A 20,521-nucleotide genomic window follows, 5' to 3' on the forward strand; every position below is an offset into this window, starting at 1 on the left:
TAACAAAGCGGCATTAACAAAGTGGTGTGTCCAACCCCAAACAATCATGTCCCTTCTCTCTCTTGCCACAGGATTCTGGAGGGATGCCTCCGAACAGACACCTCTGCTTTCCATCTCTTTCAGATGTATATATACATAAAAATCAATAGAAATCAGGATCAATCGTTAATTCACTTCCAATCCTATTTTACTCTAACTGGTTGTTCCGCTAGCACTGTGTGCATACACATCTAGATGTGTCCGTGCATGTCCGTTTTGATGATCGGAGTAGGACATGCAGTACGGTTGTGCATTTGCAAAACAGGCTGGGAATTTATGATCGAATAGAAGAAGCTAGTAGGGCAAGCCGGTCAGGGTCAATGAGTTTGGAACAGCAGATCTGCAGCTTGGAAGGGGTTATGTGGGAAAATATAAAGTACTCCCATCCTTGAGGTACTCCCCATGCTCCAACTTGAAATAAATCAATTTTAAATCCTTCAAAAAATTCTAGAAAAAAATATGTATGTTTACAAGGATTGTGACTACACCTCCTAAAAATTTCAAGCCCAAATTATAAATGCACATTGAGAAACAAACATGTAAAATCTAGCATGAATAGTGTCATAAAAAGACAAAAGCAACATTTTACACTATTCACATCTGAATTTGTCTGTTTTGTTTCTCAATGTACATTTCGAGTTTGGACCTGAAATTTTTAGAGGATGTAATCACATTCCATGTGAATGTACACAATTTTTTTCAGAATTTTTGGAGCATATGGAGTACCTCAAGACATTGACGACGAGACAAAAAAATTATCACAAAGTAGGAAGTTGGTATATGTGATGGCCCAAGCGCAGTATATGTTTTGGCAATTATGAGAAACAATGATGCAAGGACTAAAACGAGGACGGGCTAACAGTAGAGATTCCAATGGTCGGTCCAAAGCAAGCCTACAAAAGCCCTTGTAAAATATTCTCTCTGTTCCATAATATAAAAACGTTTTTTACGCTACATTAATGTCAAAATGCTCTTATAATATGGGACGGAGGGAGTAAAATCCTTCACTCACTTGTTTGTTAAGATAGTTTTGTTAGGAAAATGTAATGGAATTTTTTGGTAAAGATGTAAGAAAAGGGGTGTATATATTTATGTGATTATGAAGACATGATGGTCCGGTCCTTGTAAAGCAAAAGAGCGTGTAATGCATGCACACAATTAACATCATAATTCACCATCACCAAGATATGATAGCAGCTTACTTAAACCATGAATTGGTTATAAACCGTTTGATACAGGGGCGATGTCAGTATGTACTCCCTCCGTTCTGTATTACAAGTCGTTTTAGAGAATTCAGTACAAAATTCCGCAGTTCAAACATTTTCACACTTTCCAAATATACCCCAGGTCAGAGAGGGCTCTCTCTCGCGCGCACGCTCTGTTCCCCACGCGAGGCAAGAGAGCAGCGATCTGTTGCTTCTGGTGAGCTCAATTTGCTGACCTCGATCTGGGGGCAGCCCCGACGACCTGAAACAAGGACAGACTAGGCAGAGCTTGGGTGACCTAGGTAAACGATCTAGGGGCGACGCCGGGGTGGGGGGTGGGGGGGTGGGGGGTTGGGAGGGGGCTGCTTGAGGGGAGCAGCTGCAGGCCTTAGGCGACAAGATGCTTGGGGAGGTGATCTGCTGCAGGCGGCAGCGGCGATCTACTGGAAGCCCGCCCGCCATGCCTCAAAGCCCCGGCGGCGACCAACGATTCAAATTTCGCTGTGTTTTGCTTTGTATTTTGGAACAGGATAAACATGTCATTTTGCTGGTTTTTGGAGCTGGTCAGAAAAAGCTAAAACAGCATAACACGAAACAGAGGGAGTATTATATATATAACTATAATAAAGGACGGGTGATAAGACTTGTGGACACCTTACAAATGATTTTTTTTAGTTTATTTCCAGAAGGAAGTAGAATTCATGATGAAAAGACACATGGCCAAAAAGACAGTCAAAACTATGAGCGAGCCAGATAGGTAAACAAACGTCGAATAGCTAGTAACAATCAATTTGGGAGTACAACTCTGCATGCATTTCCTTACGACTGAACAGCCAGCCTTTGTAGATGCTCACAGAAGACCTGGAAGCTGACATCATCGGTGAAGATGATGTCAGAACCTGGTGGAACATCATGTGCTGAATTATATGTGGCCGATGGATTCAGTTTTGCTAACAAGAACCTTGCCTGCATGCAATGGTACATGATATATGTTAACTATTATTATTACACTATATACTTAGATTCTTTCTAAGCAAACATAAAACTGAACATGCCCTAATCTACGAGAGGACAAATAATAATACAGTACTCCCTCGGTAAGCAAATATAAGAGCAATAGTGATCTAAACACTCTTATATTTCTTTATGGAGGGAGTAACATACACACCTGGGAGCCATGTTGGTCACAGACAACTAGTCGAGGAACTGGAAATCGACCATTTATTATCACCTGGGCCTCCTCCTGAGGAGCTTGTAATAATTGTGCGAATTGCTGAAACAAAAAGGAATTATAGCTAGTAAGCATCTGAATTGTTCAAACACTTATGGACTGACTAGAAGATGCACCCACGTTACCTGATGCTCCGGCTGATTCTGATAACACATGTTTCTCCACTGAGCGATTGTCATTCCATGGAAGATGACAACACTGAAGTATGCATCAAGCAGCAGTATACGATCTACTGCTATTGATGCCACATCGAGGAATACAGGAGAAGGAGGTGAATCGAAAGAAAATGAAATTAATGACGGCTGAATCATTGCAACTGAATTAGTGACACTCTCTCGGTTGAGTAACATTCGGAAATAGGCTGTTTCATCTGGACTGTTATTGAAAACCTGTAATAACAAAAGGCCAAGTGTTAGTAAGGCACTGATTTCCTCGAGGGAAAAAAACAATAATGCAGCCAGCTCACAAAATAAGTGACGTTTTAGACAGACCTTCGATCAAAGTTTTAACACTTCCACTGCCAATGAATAGATTTTAGATTGGAAACTTGCAAATCCTGTGAATAGATTTGCTTGGAAGTATTTTGAGAATATTAAAATTCTCTTGGGTTTGATACATATACTACGGTGAAACTTAGTGGTCAAAGTTATACATATTACAGACAGTCCAATGTGCAAAACAGCAAAATGGCACTTATTTGTAAACTGGACGAAGTAACAGGTGTGCAACACATCACCTGAACAAATTGCGAACGCCGGAGATTAAACATAAACTGAGGAAACAGTGAGAAATTAGAATGTAGGCTAAATGAAGAGGGGTCATCCTTCCGATAATCCCCAAATCTTGAACATAGTCGTATGAGAGATCTATCAAGCCACCGTGTTGCATCAAACTCTTCCTACAAAATGGTTCAAACAAACTGTTAATCATGCATCTCAAACACAAATTTGGATTTAGCAACATCAGGGTGACAAATTGCATGTACATATACAGGTGCGTGAAGATATGCCATACGCTAATCAGAGAGCCCACAAGGTATACAGCTGTTCATAAAGATCTACAACATGCACAAATGTACTAAAGGAATTCACTGCATCAGGTACGCTCTGCTGTCATTTAATAATATACAGCTAGAAAATCAAAAGATAACAAAATGCATAGAGAAAATGATGATATCGAAAAAGATAAAGAAAATGTACCGATTTTAGTGTTCGCCTGCTCAACAAAAAATTGCATGCGGAACAAGACATGGTGCTAACAGTATGCACACTTGCACAGACTACGTGCAAACATAGATGCATAAGAGGATACACGATATCGAGAACTAAATGGTTCCCTTGTTTCCTCCTGAATATGGACGCAGAAGTGTCTAAACCCAGTTGCGAACAAATTACTACGTACAACAGGCACAAAGAAAATAATGGGTCTTCATGGTTAGTAGAAAAGAACAAATACAGTAGCAACCGTATCAAAACCTCCTATTTTGATGTGCATATAAGTATAGAATTAACAATAAAATTACAATTATTGTATAATACTATAATAGCCTAGGATTAGGCTAGTCATAGTGGCGAGTAACTTAGACTACTGTCATGCATATGACACTAGTCCATGTTACTACCTTCATAGTGAGGAGTAACATAGAGGTACTGTCATAGGTGTTTGTATTTATTAGCTTGTAGACTCATTTTGTCTTGGGAAGTGTTATGTGATGGTAACATATTCTGTTACTCAAAACATCTCTCTCCTTATTAACTACATGCCACATAAGCAAACATATCCTGGGGTGCGTTATGTTACTAGCTAAGTTACTCCCACTATGACCAGCCTTAGACAGTTGTTGGCTTGAGAGTGAAAACACACAATTAATACACCTGTAGATCAACCTAAGTACCTACTTAACCATTCAGAGTAAAAAGATTTAATGCTCTAAATTGTCATTGCTGCAGTGATAAATGTTTGATGAAGATGACACTTTAGTTAAATGCAAGTGTCAGGGTGAAACCTGCTTTCGCTCCAACACAAGAATATGCACATAACAGAACACAACAGCTGGGAAGTAGACAAATTATATGAGTATATGACCATCGGTTTTTGTTCAATCAAATAGGCAATCAAAGCCATATACTACTGATGTTATCAGGTACAAAAATCACTGAGGTTGCACTCAGGATAACTGGAGGATGATGCATGAATGAAGTACCTCTATTTCCATTTTCAAGGAGATGTATCTTGCCAACACAACAGCTGCAGTTTCCTGGTCAAATCCTTCGACTAGTTCCTGTATTTAAAGGAAATGCATGTCAAGTCAAAAGTGAAAGTCATCCAATGAAATGTAATAGTCCTGCAAGTAACACTTGGAATTTATAATCTGTGCTTAAACAGTAGAAAGAAAACTTTTTACTCTAAGGGAGAAGCACTCATTTGTTTAAGAAGACTTTGACAAGAGAATTTTAGGCACAATAAACAGTGAACTCTACAGTGCCTTAATGCATTTTTCTCCCATAGACAGGGTACATGGATTGGACAGCTTCAGGCAGGTGAAAAATAGTATATTCATTGTTGCCAATAGGTGCTCACTTAAAATTATAGCTTATAATACATGTGCATGAGAAATGAAACAGCTACAATGCAAGAATGTACTGTACATGTGTATGATGATATATATAATCCAAGCAAGCACAATAACGGTGCTCCGTACTTTTAATGATCATAGATTACAATTGATATGGTTCAGTTTAGCACACTGCTCATGCTCAACAACATAGTATACATAACAAGAAATTTTTAAGGCTCACTTAATAGAATAAGGCTAACCTCGGTATTGGTAGAACCATCCACCCATTTTCTGGATACAGTAGTAGCTCTTATTCTCATTTGACCTTCCGGGTGTTGGTAACTACAAAAGGATCTCCACACTCAGCAGTTGGCACATTCAGTCAATCTTACACAAAAGATAGCAGAACTGAAATAACTACCTGGTTACAAACTGTATGTACAAATCGGGATTTTGATGACCTGGTTGGCCAGAGCGTTCACTCGGTGAGACATCAAAAAATACTGTAAGTGAAGTATTCCTATCAAGCCCACACATTTTCCATGCTGTTGTGTTTCCCTGTCCGACAATTGTGTCTGCACATAAAGCTCCTTTCTATGTTTGGCATGTTGCAAAGATCAAGCCGAGTCTTAGCATTAGTATTTTTCAGCTTAAGAACTCTTAGCATAACTGAGTGTATGATATAGATGCCTACCTTCTCCAAAGATGTACACGGTCCAATAACACCCTGAACTTTAATGTCCTTCGAACAGTTTATTTCAAATGTGCCACTTCAAGAAAGAAAAAAGGCAAGAATCAGGAGATGTTTACAGCTATTTTGCTGAATCATGGTATTAGGAGAAACACGACATACCCCTCCTCAACCTCTACTTTCAAGATTAAGAGGTAAGCATGGTTTAGCTATCTGAAATTATCATTAAGAGAATTCACTTCCCAAGAAGTTCACTAAATCCAGAAGGAACTTTTTCAGATCAGTTTTAATCTTTAATTTGATTTCTAGTGTTGGCTAGGCGCATCAGTAGTTGATATCATCTCCATATGACATGGATATATTATATGCAGATAAAAGAGGAAATCAAATGAGAAGAGAAGAAAGAAACTATAACTATTATCCAAAGCTTAGACCAATGCCATTCTTCTTGAGCTTGCTATGATCTACCTCCTCGGCCTTAGGTTCCTAGCTCACAGCCACAGCTCACCGCTCCCAAGTTCCAAGGCCTACTGTCAACATTTATTGCTTCCGAGCGCCACCATCTGAAACCACCCGCCAAAATCTGGTTACTGCCTACTGCCACTGATGGCACTCCATGTCAACGGCTCAAAGGCTGCTCACCCAAATCTTAGTAGCTGACAGGGAAGATGGCAAAGAAAAGGATGACAGTGAACAAAGCATGAAGCACCGAGTAGTAGCATGCGAAAATGCCTTACGGTGGACGAGCACTCTGCAGACCATATCCTGCCTGTCCGTTATCCTAACTGATCAGATCCCTCCCGGTATTTGTGCGTTCTGTCCCCCCTAGAGCCCCGTCAAAGCTTGTATCCCGGCAGCTATAGCTAGCTTTATTGACAGAGATTCTAGCTGCTCGAACACATGTGATGAGTATGGCACCATTCCAATTTACCCTCTGCCACCCGGAAAAGTGCGATGTGACCTGACCTTGTGCCCAATTGACGCTCCCCCTCACGATAGCACATAGAATAATAATCGGCCGTTAAGACCAATTTGTTAGTCAGTGTAGTGTACAGAGAGTATGATATTAGCAGTCTATTAAGTCCACTAAACACCTATTAATCTCATACACACTGCTTTAGAGTAATTTATTATTGTGACGCTCATCCAGATATTTCTTTTTAACTCTCAATATTATCAAATGTTTTTCTGGTCACAAATTATCTTAAACTCTATAGTGTCACCTTATAATTTCATTAGTTAGACTTATAGGTGTTCTTAGATTTTATCCATAAAATAATACTCCCTCCGTTGCAAAATAAGTGTCTCAAGTTTAGTACAACTTTGCACTAAAGCTAGTACAAAGTTGAGACACATATTTCGGGACGGAGGGAGTACTACTATATTGTCTGTTAGCACCATGTGGTCGTCAGGGCCATTTACTTAAACTAGGATTTAAACTGTTTTTATATGCCTGTTAGAAGTTTCTGCACAGTTGGGGCTCTGAACAAGAATTGGCCTCACACAGTTTGTTAGATTAATTTTTTGTATTACCAAATTTTGTTCTTTTGCCACAAACCATCTTGGAACCTAGTCTGTAAGAAGGTGAAAATGTCTTTTGGTGGACTTTTGAGAAAAACAATATTTCCACAGCGCAAAAAAATAAAAAATATTTGTACATGCACATATAACACATTCAATAAAATTTCATAACAATATACTTTCATACGTGACGTAAACAAATAAAAACAAATACGTCAATAAAAGTGGGGTCAATTTTTTAATTGTCGGACCAAGAAAAAAAATTCTACAGCTTGCAAGTCATAATATTTTTTGAACAAAATTTCACAGGTTCATTGTGAATATGTATAATTTTTCAAAGTTCTTTTTTAACTTAACAAATATGATTTTGATTCATTTGAAAAAAAAGGATCAAATGCACCCGTCCACCATACTGTTTTTAGATTTTATCAATCTGTTTTTTATCCAGCACATTAAACTCATCAAGTAGATTTGATTAGTGACCCTGACTAATTTTGTTTTAGAGCCAGTAGATTTTATCAATCTGTTTTTTATCCGGCACATTAAACTCATCAAGTAGATTTGATTAGTGACCCTGATTAATTTTGTTTTAGCGCCAGTAGATGCAAGAGATGCGCACTGTGCATGATGGAACATTGGCAGGATCTCTTGTTAGATTAATGTATTACTCTCCCGCAAAAAAAGATAAATGTATTACTGTGCCGCCTGTTATATACTCCCTCTGTCCCAAAATGTAAGACGTTAGGTCTCTTGTTAGATTAATGTATTACTCTCCCGCAAAAAAAGATAAATGTATTACTGTGCCGCCTGTTATATACTCCCTCTGTCCCAAAATGTAAGACGTTTTTTAGGCTTAGCCTAAGCCTAAAAAACGTCTTACATTTTGGGACGGAGGGAGTAATTTTTTGTATTACCAAATTTTGTTCTTTTGCCACAAACCATCTTGGAACCTAGTCTGTAAGAAGGTGAAAATGTCTTTTGGTGGACTTTTGAGAAAAACAATATTACCACAGCACAAAAAAATCAAAAATATTTGTACATGCACATATAACACATTCAACAAAATTTCATAACAATATACTTTCATACATGACGTAAACAAATAAAAACAAATACGTCAATAAAAGTGGGTCAATTTTTTTATTGTCGGACCAAGAATTTTTTTTTTGTACAGCTTGCAAGTCATAATATTTTTTGAACAAAATTTCACAGGTTCATTGTGAATATGTATAATTTTTCAAAGTTCTTTTTTAACTTAACAAATACTCCCTCCATTCCACAATGTAGTGCTTCCTCTATCCCCGTGCTTCAACTTTGACCGTAAATTTAACTATCAAGACCGACTGCGGCGGGAGCAGAAATTATATCAGTGAATTCGTATTCGAAAGAAGTTTTCAATTATATAATTTTTTCTCCCGTCGCAGTTGGTCTCGTTGGTTAAATTTATGGTCAAAGTTGGACCTCGGAAAGCGCGGGCGCACTATATTTTGGAATTGAGGGAGTATGATTTTGAATCATTTGAAAAAAAAAAGGATCAAATGCACCCGTCCACCATACTGTTTTTAGATTTTATCAATCTGCTTTTCATCCAGCACATTAAACTCATCAAGTAGATTTGATTAGTGACCCTGACTAATTTTGTTTTAGAGCCAGTAGATTTTATCAATCTGTTTTTTATCCGGCACATTAAACTCATCAAGTAGATTTGATTAGTGACCCTGATTAATTTTGTTTTAGCGCCAGTAGATGCAAGAGATGCGCACTGTGCATGATGGAACATTGGCAGGATCTCTTGTTAGATTAATGTATTACTCTCCCGCAAAAAAAGATAAATGTATTACTGTGCCGCCTGTTATATACTCCCTCTGTCCCAAAATGTAAGACGTTGGGTCTCTTGTTAGATTAATGTATTACTCTCCCGCAAAAAAAGATAAATGTATTACTGTGCCGCCTGTTATATACTCCCTCTGTCCCAAAATGTAAGACGTTTTTTAGGCTTAGCCTAAGCCTAAAAAACGTCTTACATTTTGGGACGGAGGGAGTAATTTTTTGTATTACCAAATTTTGTTCTTTTGCCACAAACCATCTTGGAACCTAGTCTGTAAGAAGGTGAAAATGTCTTTTGGTGGACTTTTGAGAAAAACAATATTACCACAGCACAAAAAAATCAAAAATATTTGTACATGCACATATAACACATTCAACAAAATTTCATAACAATATACTTTCATACATGACGTAAACAAATAAAAACAAATACGTCAATAAAAGTGGGTCAATTTTTTTATTGTCGGACCAAGAATTTTTTTTTTGTACAGCTTGCAAGTCATAATATTTTTTGAACAAAATTTCACAGGTTCATTGTGAATATGTATAATTTTTCAAAGTTCTTTTTTAACTTAACAAATACTCCCTCCATTCCACAATGTAGTGCTTCCTCTATCCCCGTGCTTCAACTTTGACCGTAAATTTAACTATCAAGACCGACTGCGGCGGGAGCAGAAATTATATCAGTGAATTCGTATTCGAAAGAAGTTTTCAATTATATAATTTTTTCTCCCGTCGCAGTTGGTCTCGTTGGTTAAATTTATGGTCAAAGTTGGACCGCGGAAAGCGCGGGCGCACTATATTTTGGAATTGAGGGAGTATGATTTTGAATCATTTGAAAAAAAAAAGGATCAAATGCACCCGTCCACCATACTGTTTTTAGATTTTATCAATCTGCTTTTCATCCAGCACATTAAACTCATCAAGTAGATTTGATTAGTGACCCTGACTAATTTTGTTTTAGAGCCAGTAGATTTTATCAATCTGTTTTTTATCCGGCACATTAAACTCATCAAGTAGATTTGATTAGTGACCCTGATTAATTTTGTTTTAGCGCCAGTAGATGCAAGAGATGCGCACTGTGCATGATGGAACATTGGCAGGGTCTCTTTTTGTCACGTCCTGACGTGCAAAAAGTTTCTGCGTTGTGGCCCACACCACCCATCACTAGTACATTGGCAGGTCAAGTCACCAACTCCTCCTTCCCTGTGGCATGTGCACGTACAGATCCACGCCAGGAAACACAAGTGCCAAGCTCATACGCCTATGACACCTACACCCTACTCCTAGGAAACGAGCATGGGGGACAGGGAAGTGACGTTTGAGCATCTCGAGGAATCGTTCTATGGCTATGATACAGTCCACACGAGCCGGCGTCCACCATAAAGTTGCTCCCGAGTTCATGGCTTCTTGAGAGGTCATGAGCAATCAACCCTCCCCATAAGAAGATTGGGAAGAGGCGGGGCAAGGGGATAGAGAGTTAAGTTAGAGGAGGATACGCTATAAGCACAGCAACAGCATCTGCTGCTCTTGGCACAGCGACAGCATCTAACAGTTTCAAAGAAGAGATGTGAACAACGTTGATCTACTCGAGGAGAGCAAGCCAGCGAGCAGTGGCCATCGGAGAGATAACAAGATCCAGCAGTTTGAAGCTTGCTACCTCTCATGTCCCACCATTGCTACTATTCATGTTGTCCAGTATTACTCACTAGCACCAAGCAGGCCACAGCTGTGGGGGTGGTCACTGATGATCATTGTCCATTGTGCATAGCAGGGATCAGAGACAACTGAGCTGGACGTTAAATTACTTAAAAGAACGATTCTGCTGATCTATATGGGGAAGAGTCACAGAGCGAGGAGGGCCGATGGATGTTCATCACGTGATGTGGACGGCCAGCACAACAGACAAACCACAGTAGGTGGTGAAATTAGCTGAGTTAAAAAATATACCTAGACATACCATCTTTGATGAAAATGTAAAAGGTAATGAAACAAAGATGATAACAGTCAGCAAACTTACTTGAATGACAGGCCCAATGAATGTTCACCTCCCTCGAAAATACGTTTAAAAGAATCCTTAAACACAGAATGCCCAAAACTCTCAGATAAGACAACAAGGCCGCCTGTTCTCTCAATAGCAAGCTTCATCTCAGCTAGTCCAACCTGTTTTGGTGTTCCAAACAAAACAGAAGTTCAATGGAACACCAATAGAAAATCAACAAGCACAATTGGAGGATTATAAGTGTAGCTTCAGATACAAGGCATTCTAAACTCATACAACATGATTTCATTAACATTTCCATCTACTAATTGACAACGGATCCTCTCAGAAATTATGACATGTGAATTTATTTATTTGTCTTTGAAGTAACGACATGTGAAAAATTTACACAGTATCTTCCCCAGAAAGGCAAATCCCATCTTTTTTTTTCTTCTTGAAGCAGCAAACACAGATGTCACAAAATGAAATTTAGTAATACGTTATAGTTTGTAGAACCAATCATTCAGCTAGATTAATACTAATGGAACATAGAAAGAGTATATTTCTGATCATCAAATGGAGCAATAGTGAAAGATGGACAAGAAAATGCCTAATATACAGATGGCTACAGCAGTGGGGCAGTTTGGGACTTGCGTAGTATACTGGGTACTTGCTGCCATTGATACTGAACTACTGACTGTGATCGAGTAGTAGCTAAAGTTGTTCAAGGAAACACTTGGTTACACAATTTCTGGTCATCCAATAGCATCCAATTCAAATTGTCTCCAATATATCCCGCTAACTTGACGCTAAACTTTTTCAGTCAATTACAACTAAAGATTCAAGGTCTTCAAGAGAAGACATGATTTAATCTTCTCTTTATGAATCAAATATATGTGAAATGATCATGGTTCAAAAAAGAGGCATAAGGTGCACGCTTAGGCATGCCTTGGTGCTAGGGGGAGGCCTACCAACCTCGCTTTGTCCATTAGTGTTGGTTTTGGTGGCCAGCGAGGTCTACGGGCAGCCGCAGCAGCAGTGAGAGAAGGGAGGTGGAGGAGGAGAAGGAGCTGCAGCGGCGGGGGGAGGCACTACAGCACACCAATGGTTATGCATGAAACAGAGGATGAAGGATATCAATATGCAGACTGCCCTTGGTATATTTTTTACCTTGAAAATGCAATTCATTATTTTTTGTAAATCCTTATTACTTGATTCTCTGCTTTATTGAGAGGGGTAGGCCCCTTCATATAGTAGATAGACAAGACTTGACCGATAAGTCTATTCAAACTCTAATATGATCTCTAAACTGACTGGCCTCTTTCCTAACAAATTTGCTTAATCAACTACGACTCTAATTAAGGGTTAAGATTCCATATTTGATGGGCTGGCACACATAACATCTCTCCCTTTCTTGAGAAACAGCTTGTCCGCAAGCTGTAGCTTATCAATTGACTCCCATGGGACCTTGGGTGCTACCGGTTGTGGAGCTATCTTGGCCATAGTCATCAGCCTTGATGAAGAAGAGCCGCAAGCACTGGTGACCCTGAACATAAATCTCATTGTAGTTGAAGCAAAGGCACTGATGATGACGTTATGCCAACTCAGTGGGGTGAGGCACCGAACTTGTCGTGGCAGGTTGGCTCTGGAGTGGTCGACGGCAGGACAGGTGCTAGTGGTGCTGGCAAGGAAGATGTCAGAATTAAGTTGACCGCAGGAGGATCAGAGGGGCACAAGGGCTCCATAGGCTCAGAAGGCTGGTGCGATAACGTTGTTGGAGGGAAATGTCACTGCTCATAGGTCTTGGTGAAGGAAACGACGGTGTGGAGGTCGAATGGTCTTTGAAACTCAACGTCAACCCCTGCCGTGTACAAAAACCGTTGTTGGGACGGTGTTAATGGCTCATTGCCACGGCCAATGTTCAGGATAGCAGTTTCTGATAGCTGCTCTATCAGGTGCTGAGTAGGAATTAATCAGTGAATCAGCCTATTTACTGAATTTATCGGTAACCCATTTATCGGTGGGTTAACATAGGGCCGTGTCTATATATCCTAGGCTACATGGCAACATGCAATGTACTAAATGTCTAAATATGCTAATGTACACATTAATGTAACAAGGAAAAGTGTTACATATCTATATATCCTAGGCCACCCCACATCATCCGAACTTCTTTTCAAAGATGGAGCACTTGCAGTGGTGGAATCCTACACAGAGAGGACAGAGCAGCAATGCAGATATAGCCAACCAGTAGCAGCACAACAATTTGGGAGAAGGAGCAGGACCCCAAACCTAGAGAAGGGAGGGAAACAGGCTACATTTTTGGCCAAAATAAGCTTTGCCTCCCCTGCCAGTTAATCGGCCCGCCCAAAATTTTGGCCTTTTATCGGCTGTCGGACCGATTAATCGGCTGTCGCAGTTAATTGTCCGAAGGGGTTATTCGATTCAGTCAGGTGCCGAGTATTAACAGGGCAGTTAACTTGTTTGACGGCCGATATTTTGAACAGCGGTTGTGCACATGAGTGCTAGAAACCTGCTGTTGTAGTCGACGGCCGAGGAAGTGAGCGGGAGATGCGCCAACTCGCCAAAGGGATTTGCACGAAGTCATGGCCAAAACTGAACGCGGCAAGCCTCATTGACCTGCTGCCATGTCAGCATGCCTAAATTGCGTTCAGCTTGAACGCACCAGAATTGAGCGTCATTGGTGAGGTGGCAGGCTGCAGTCCAGACCTTATCGGCTGTCAGACCGATTAATCGACTGTCGCAGTTAATTGTCCTAAGGGGTTATTTGATTCAGTCAGGTGCCGAGTAGCGATTAACAGGGCAGTTAACTTGTTTGACGGCCGATATTTTGAACAGTGGTTGCGGCACATGAGTGCTAGAAACCTGCTGTTGTAGTCGACGACAGAGGAAGTGAACGGGAGATGCCTAAATTGCGCCCAAGCTGAACGCACCAGAATTGAGCGTCATCGGTGAGGTGGCAGACTGCAGTCCATACCTTATCAGCCTCGTCCGTGCGCTATCCACAAAAGAACTGCCCACAGCATTGAGCCAACCAAGAGGATCGACCAAGTCAACAAGCTTGTGGAAGCAGGGCATGCCGAAACACGAACCTGAGCCGAGGTGATGGTTAAGCAGGGGGGGCGGAAGGGGTGGGCAGGATGGACCTAGGGAAGGGGACGGCCATAACGGCATATGAAATCGGTTGGCAGGTGGAGGCGTGAAGGTTGTAGAGGCGCGGCAATATGTGACTGCTGCTTGTAGGTGAGGGCAGGAAAATTGGGCAGGATTTGGGATGGGATTTGAACTGTAAATGTGGGGTTCCGAAGTGACCCAGATTTATTCTTGAAGGCAGCTGCAGCGAGTAAGGAGATGGCTAGAGATGGTAAAAGGGTAATGGCGGCTGGTGGTTGTTGGCAGCAGTCGGCACGTGGTTGCGGTGCGACAGCAGATAGGTGGTGGAAGGCAGGAAAGAGAGGGGGTGGGGGTGGGCAATCTGCCCAGAGGGTAGATGTCCGCCGGGCGGCAGTGGTGTCGATTCGCCCGCTCGAGAAGAGGTCGCCGAAGGTACTGTTGGCAAGGCAAAACACCAAGGGCGCATCGTCGCTTGAGAGCAGCGCATGGGACGAGGAGGTGGCGTCGTGGGCAGCTGCTGCAGCAACGGAATCTGGTGGCAGGGCCAGGGCCAGCAGCCATTGCTCTCAAGTGCTGCACCAGCCAGACGAGAAGCACCTGTTCCTTCACTCATTAGCGTGTGAAGGCCTCCACTCATTGGCGTGTGAAGGCCTCCAATTGCTTCATGATGAGCTTCATCTGCTCAAAAGCCTCAATCTTGATTTCTTTGCCCAAATTGGAAGGATCTACTTCTGATATAACCCTAATTACTGAAAAGTAGATAAAAGTAGACGGCAATATTCTTCTCTGCTTTATTGCTAGGGGTCAGCCCCTTTATATAGTATATAAAGACAAGACTTGACCGACAAGCCGAAAAGTCTATTCAGACTCTAATATAATTTCTAAACCAACTGGACTCTTTCCGAACAACTTGTTTAATCAACTAGGACTCCAAATTAAGGGATAAGACTCCATGTTTGATGGACTGGCACACATTACAATAAAAGATGCAAGTTATTAATTATAGAACTTATAAGAAATAATCACATGACTTAAACCTAGTAGGCTTCAATCAGCCAATCAACCAAAGACTTGACAAAGGGACGAACTGACAGTAATATCCTGAACTATAAATTAAGAAGCTAGCTCAAGAACTGCAGTCATTTCAGTGACACCATACACTCATAGTCTTCTCAGCATGATAGAGAATCTCAATAGGAAGTACGAACACAGCAATATAATGCTGGCTAAAGAGAATACTAACCTGATCAAGAGCAGATGCAAACACATCTAGAACATGACCTTGACTGACCAATTGTTTGGCAAGGCCATCGTAAAATTTGACGGCTTTCTGGAAATGAGGCGCCGCATCCTTATCAAGATCCTTGTGTGATCTAACTGGCTCAGACAAATCTTTTGATACAATCTGCATTGTCCAATGGAGTGATATCAAGCAAAAATGAATTTATAAACAGAAATATAGAGAAGAAATATCATTAAAAATAATCAGCGAGATGTGAAGTTCAGCAAATCGTAAGAACACCATCTTCGTACTTACTGAGTACTATGCAAACTACAGAGAGAAGCAGTATCTCCAAATCTGTTATAGTACAACAAGAAGTGCATGCCCATAACCTTCGACACCACATCATGAGTATGCTGAGATATACATTTTGCAATTTCATATTCTTCCATATCAGGCTTAGGTGAATTTAGAGAAACTATTAGCGTTACTAAAAAGGTAAAGATTTGCCTTGGCAATTAAGCAGTGATAATCGCTGTCATGCAATTTCAATTTCCAGGAAAGAGGATTTAACAAAATAATTAACAGGACACATTCCAGTATCTCAAGTAGACCATGTTTCTGATATAGCGAACCATGTTCCATTGAGAAGCAATTTCAATTAACTGATTTATTTACGCTCATGCAAAGAAAGCAAGAATCTTTACCACTCCAGGACCTTCGGTACATGGCCCGCCAAGTAGCGCAATAATCCTTGCACCAGTCCCAGGCACGCATGCCCCAAGCAACCCAGCCGCCACATTTAGCGCAACACCCGTGCACCTGATGGCACGGTTGCCAGCCTCAACCGGCCACTGGTCAGGCTGCAACTCGTCCAGCAGCTGCAATACAACAACAAGTATGTCAAGTTACACTTGCGTTCAACTAAATTCACCAAACCCAATGGGCCAAATACCTCACCGTGCTGAGCGTGCACTCGCACTCTGATACCGGGAGCAAGAACCTGTTAACCCCTGTCGTGACTAATGGATGCATCCCATTGACCTGTTGCACGCCTGGCTGCTGTGTCATCTTTGGGAACCCTGGCCGCCCCCCGCCTGATAACCCAAGCTGATCCAAAATCTGCTCTTTGGAGATCTCCTTGCTCCCCCGGAACACGTAGATCTTGCTGAGCTCGGAGAACCCAAGCTCGTGCAGATGCACCTGCGTCCCGAAGGTCACCAGGCCAACAAGTGCGTGCTCCGGCAGAAGCGCGACCGCCTTCCGCATGGACAGCTTGACGTACTCCAGTTCTTCCTCGATGACGCAGGTGTCGATGACGAACAGGAACACTGGCGGCAGCGGTGCAGGAGATCCCGGGGGTCCGGCGACGAGGTACTCGACGGTGGAGCATTGTGTGAAGAGCTCGGCGGGCACGTTGTTCTCGGAGATGCCGGCGTAGTGCGGGGGGAAGTGGTTGCGCGAGAAGCAGAGCGGGCAGATCCAGATCTTGGCGGTGAAGTCGACACGGGCGAAGGGGTTGAGGAGCGCAGAGCAAGGCGGCTTGCAGCGGAGTGGCGGGTAGGGAAGGGGCGGCGACGCGAGGGACTCGGGGGAGCGGACCGGGGAGATGGCGGCGGCGAGCGGGACGACGCAGCGGCTGGCTTCAACCTTGGACCGGGGCCAGGCGTTCCATGTGAAGCGAACCGCGTCCGGGCCATCGGGGTCGGCGGGCGCCGCAGCCGCGGAGGGGTCGGCCGCCATGATTGAGCGCGGCGAGCAGCTATCGGAGAGGGGAGGGGAGCGGGTGGATCGGAGAGAGAGAGGAGGGAGGTGGAGAGCTGCGCCTGCGGGCTGTTTCCTGTTCTGTTCTCTCCGTCTTTTGGGGCCAGTTTTGGATGCTGCCCTGAAGCAATATTGTCTGGCCACAAGCTTGCGTGAGATATGCCTGGGTTCTGTTTGGTTAAAGTTCTCAACCCACGCCCCCTACAGGTCCCACACGATCGTTTTTTAGCACCCGCGTCGATAATTCAGCCCTAAAGGCGCGCCTTCCTCCACAGTGGCCGCACCCACCCGTAGCCCCCTCTCTCCCCGTGCACAGCCGCCGCCGACGACCTCTTTCCTCTTCCCCTCTTCCCTTTCGCAGCCGCGACGAAGGGCGAGAGGTTCCCCGGCGATCGGGCGGCGACCAATGGCTTCGGCCGCCACTCGCTGCACGAGTGGGAGGCCTACCTCCTGCACGAAGCGAATATCCCGACGCCTCCCGACATGCGTGCATCGGGGCGGTGGAAGCTCAGCGTCGGGGGCGTCCCCGTCCCCCCGCTGCCCGACGTCACAACGCGCCCCGACCACTTCGGCGACGAGGTCGAGCGCATGTGGGCGTCGCTGACGAAGGAGCAGCGGGCCCTCCCGGAGTACGACGCCGGCAACCACCAGGCGTGGGCGGCGTACTTCGAACACCGGCAGGCGGAGCGGCTGGCCTCCACCAATGATACGTCTCCAAGGTATCTATATTTTTTATTGTTTCATGCTATTATATTATTTGTTTTGAATGTTTTATATGCATTTATATGCTATTTTATATGATTTTTGCGACTAAACTATTAACCCAGAGCCCAGTGCCAGTTTCTATTTTTTTCCTTATTTTTGAGTTTCGCAGAAAAGGAATATCAAACGGAGTCCAATTGACCTGAAAATTTACGAATATTTTTTTTGGAAAATATGAAAAATGTTGGAACAAAAAAGTATCGGAGAGGAGTCCCGGGGCCACCACAGGGGTGGAGGGCGCGCCCCCCTCCCTAGGGCGCGCCCCTGACCTTGTGGCCGCCTCGTGGGTCCCCCTGACTTGTTCCTGACTCCAACACCTCTTATATATTCTCGAACTTTCAGAACGAAACCTAAATAGGGAGTTCCGCCGCTGTAAGTCTCTGTAGCCATCAAAAACCAATTGGGACCCTGTTCCGGCACCCTGCCGGAGGGGGAAATCATCACCGGTGGTCATCTTTATCATCCAGGCGCTCTCCATGACGAGGAGGGAGTAGTTCACCCTCGGGACTGAGGGTATGTACCAGTAGCTATGTGTTTGATCTCTCTCTCGTGTTCTTGATTTGGCACGATCTTGATGTACCGCGAGCTTTGCTATTATAGTTGGATCTTATTATGTTTCTCCCCCTCTACCTTCTTGTAGGATTGAATTTTTCCTTTGAAGTATCTTATCGAATTGAGTCTTTAAGGATTTGAGAACACTTGATATATGTTTTGCATGTGCTTATCTCTGGATGACCATGACCACTTGATGATTATTGTGATGACATGTATGCTATAAAGAATAATGATAACCATGAAACTTTTCATCATGATTTTAATTTTCAATTGGATTATGCCTCACATGACAGTTATTTTGTTGAGTTTACTCTCACTATTATCCATGACAATAAATTTGCTTATGTGAAGAGTAATAAAATTCCTATGCTTATGCATTATGAAAGGAATGCTTTATGTGATGGTTATATTATTGAATTCATTCATGATGCTACTAAAAAATACCATGAGAGAGGAACATGTGCTTTTACCTATCTCAATAATATTAAGTTTCATCTCTTTATGTTGAAAATCTTGAAGTTATGCTTGTGTTTACATTCGTATGATACTTGACTCTTGCTCCCGTAAATTGTTTGCTCACAAAACCCCTATTCATAGGAAGTGGGTTAGACTTAAATGTGGTAGTCATATGCTACATGATGCTCCTGTTATGTTTCAATTCTTATATTTTATGTGAGCATCATTAAAATCATCATGCCTAGCTTAAAAGGCATTAGAGAAAAGTTCTTGTTGGGAGACAACTCAACACCATTACCTACTGTTTTTATGTGTTCACATGATTAGGCTAATGTATCATGTTTTATAGCTTTTGTTTCAATAAAGTGCCAAGTAAGACCTTTGGGATAGATTACGGTGATAGTTGATTTGACCTTGTTGAAAACAGAAACTTTTGCATTCAAAAAATTAATTTTCATTTTAAGCAGAAGCGTGATAAAATACTATTTTTTTGCAGAAGATTAATAAACAAATTTCTTAGGTCGTCCTAATTTTTCAGAATTTTTGGTGTTACAGAAGTATTCGGGAGTTACAGATTACTATAGACTGTCCTGTTTTTTGACAGATTCTGTTTTCGATGCATAGTTTGCTTGTTTTCTAGTTTCTATGGCCTATATTGGAGGAAATATGCCCTAGAGGCAATAATAACGTTGTTATTTTATATTTCCTTATATCATGATAAATGTTTATTATTCATGCTAGAATTGTATTAACCGGAAACTTGATACATGTGTGGATACATAGACAAAACATCGTGTCCCTAGTAAGCCTCTACTAGACTAGCTCGTTAATCAAAGATGGTTAAGTTTCCTAACCATAGACATGTGTTGTCATTTTATGAACGGGATCACATCATTAGGAGAATGATGTGATGGACAAGACCCATCTATTAGCTTAGCATAATGATCGTTAAGTTTTATTGCTATTGCTTTCTTCATGTCATATACATATTCCTTTGACTATGATATTATGCAACTCCCGGATATCGGAGGAATACCTTGTGTGCTATCAAACGTCACAACATAACTGGGTGATTATAAAGATGCTATATAGGTATCTTTGAAGGTGTTTGTTGGGTTGGCATAGATCGAGATTAGGATTTGTCACTCCGAGTATCGGAGAGGTATCTTTGGGCCCTCTCAGTAATGCACATGATAATAATCCTTGCAAGCAATGTGACTAATGAGTTAGTTGTAGGATGATGCATTATGGAACGAGTAAACAGACTTGTCGGTAATAAGATTAAACTAGGTATGAAGATACCGACGATCGAATCTCGGGCAAGGGAATAATGTATGTTGTCATGACGGTACGACCAATAAAGATCTTCGTAGGATATGTGGGAACCAATATGAGCATCCATTTTACACTATTGGTTATTGACCGGAGAGGTGTCTCGGTCATGTCTACATAGTTCTCGAACCCGTAGGGTCCGCACGCTTAACGTTCGATGACGATTTTGTATTATATGAGTTATGTGATTTGGTGACTGGATGTTGTTTGGAGTCTCGGATGAGATCACGGACATGACGAGGA

The 20,521-nt window shown here is 42.1% G+C and overlaps 1 protein-coding gene across 1 annotated transcript; it reads right to left on the reverse strand.

Moving 5' to 3' along the window:
- Window positions 1–1,829: 1,829 nt before the first annotated feature.
- LOC123086030 (protein transport protein SEC23) lies at window positions 1,830–17,313 on the reverse strand. The gene is made up of 12 exons (XM_044507728.1): window positions 16,370–17,313; window positions 16,117–16,290; window positions 15,431–15,592; window positions 11,092–11,234; window positions 5,727–5,802; window positions 5,454–5,626; window positions 5,293–5,374; window positions 4,679–4,756; window positions 3,212–3,373; window positions 2,601–2,864; window positions 2,413–2,517; window positions 1,830–2,210 (listed from the first exon to the last, which is right to left on the reverse strand). The coding sequence occupies exons 1-12, from the start codon at window positions 17,150–17,152 to the stop codon at window positions 2,064–2,066; spliced, it is 2,349 nt and encodes a 782-aa protein (XP_044363663.1). The 5' UTR covers window positions 17,153–17,313; the 3' UTR covers window positions 1,830–2,063.
- Window positions 17,314–20,521: the final 3,208 nt, after the last annotated feature.

This window comes from Triticum aestivum, chromosome 4A (genome assembly GCF_018294505.1).
Source record: "Triticum aestivum cultivar Chinese Spring chromosome 4A, IWGSC CS RefSeq v2.1, whole genome shotgun sequence".
NCBI lineage: Eukaryota > Viridiplantae > Streptophyta > Magnoliopsida > Poales > Poaceae > Triticum > Triticum aestivum.

Bases quoted from the DNA above. Each gene is read 5' to 3' on its own strand.
- LOC123086030 (XM_044507728.1), bottom strand. From the start codon at position 17,152: ATGGCGGCCGACCCCTCCGCGGCTGCGGCGCCCGCCGACCCCGATGGC. The intron at 15,593-16,116 runs GTAAAGATTCTT...TGGACAATGCAG, and splicing joins GTACCGAAGGTCCTGGAGTG to ATTGTATCAAAAGATTTGTC. The intron at 4,757-5,292 runs GTTAGCCTTATT...CTTTAAATACAG, and splicing joins ATGGTTCTACCAATACCGAG to GAACTAGTCGAAGGATTTGA.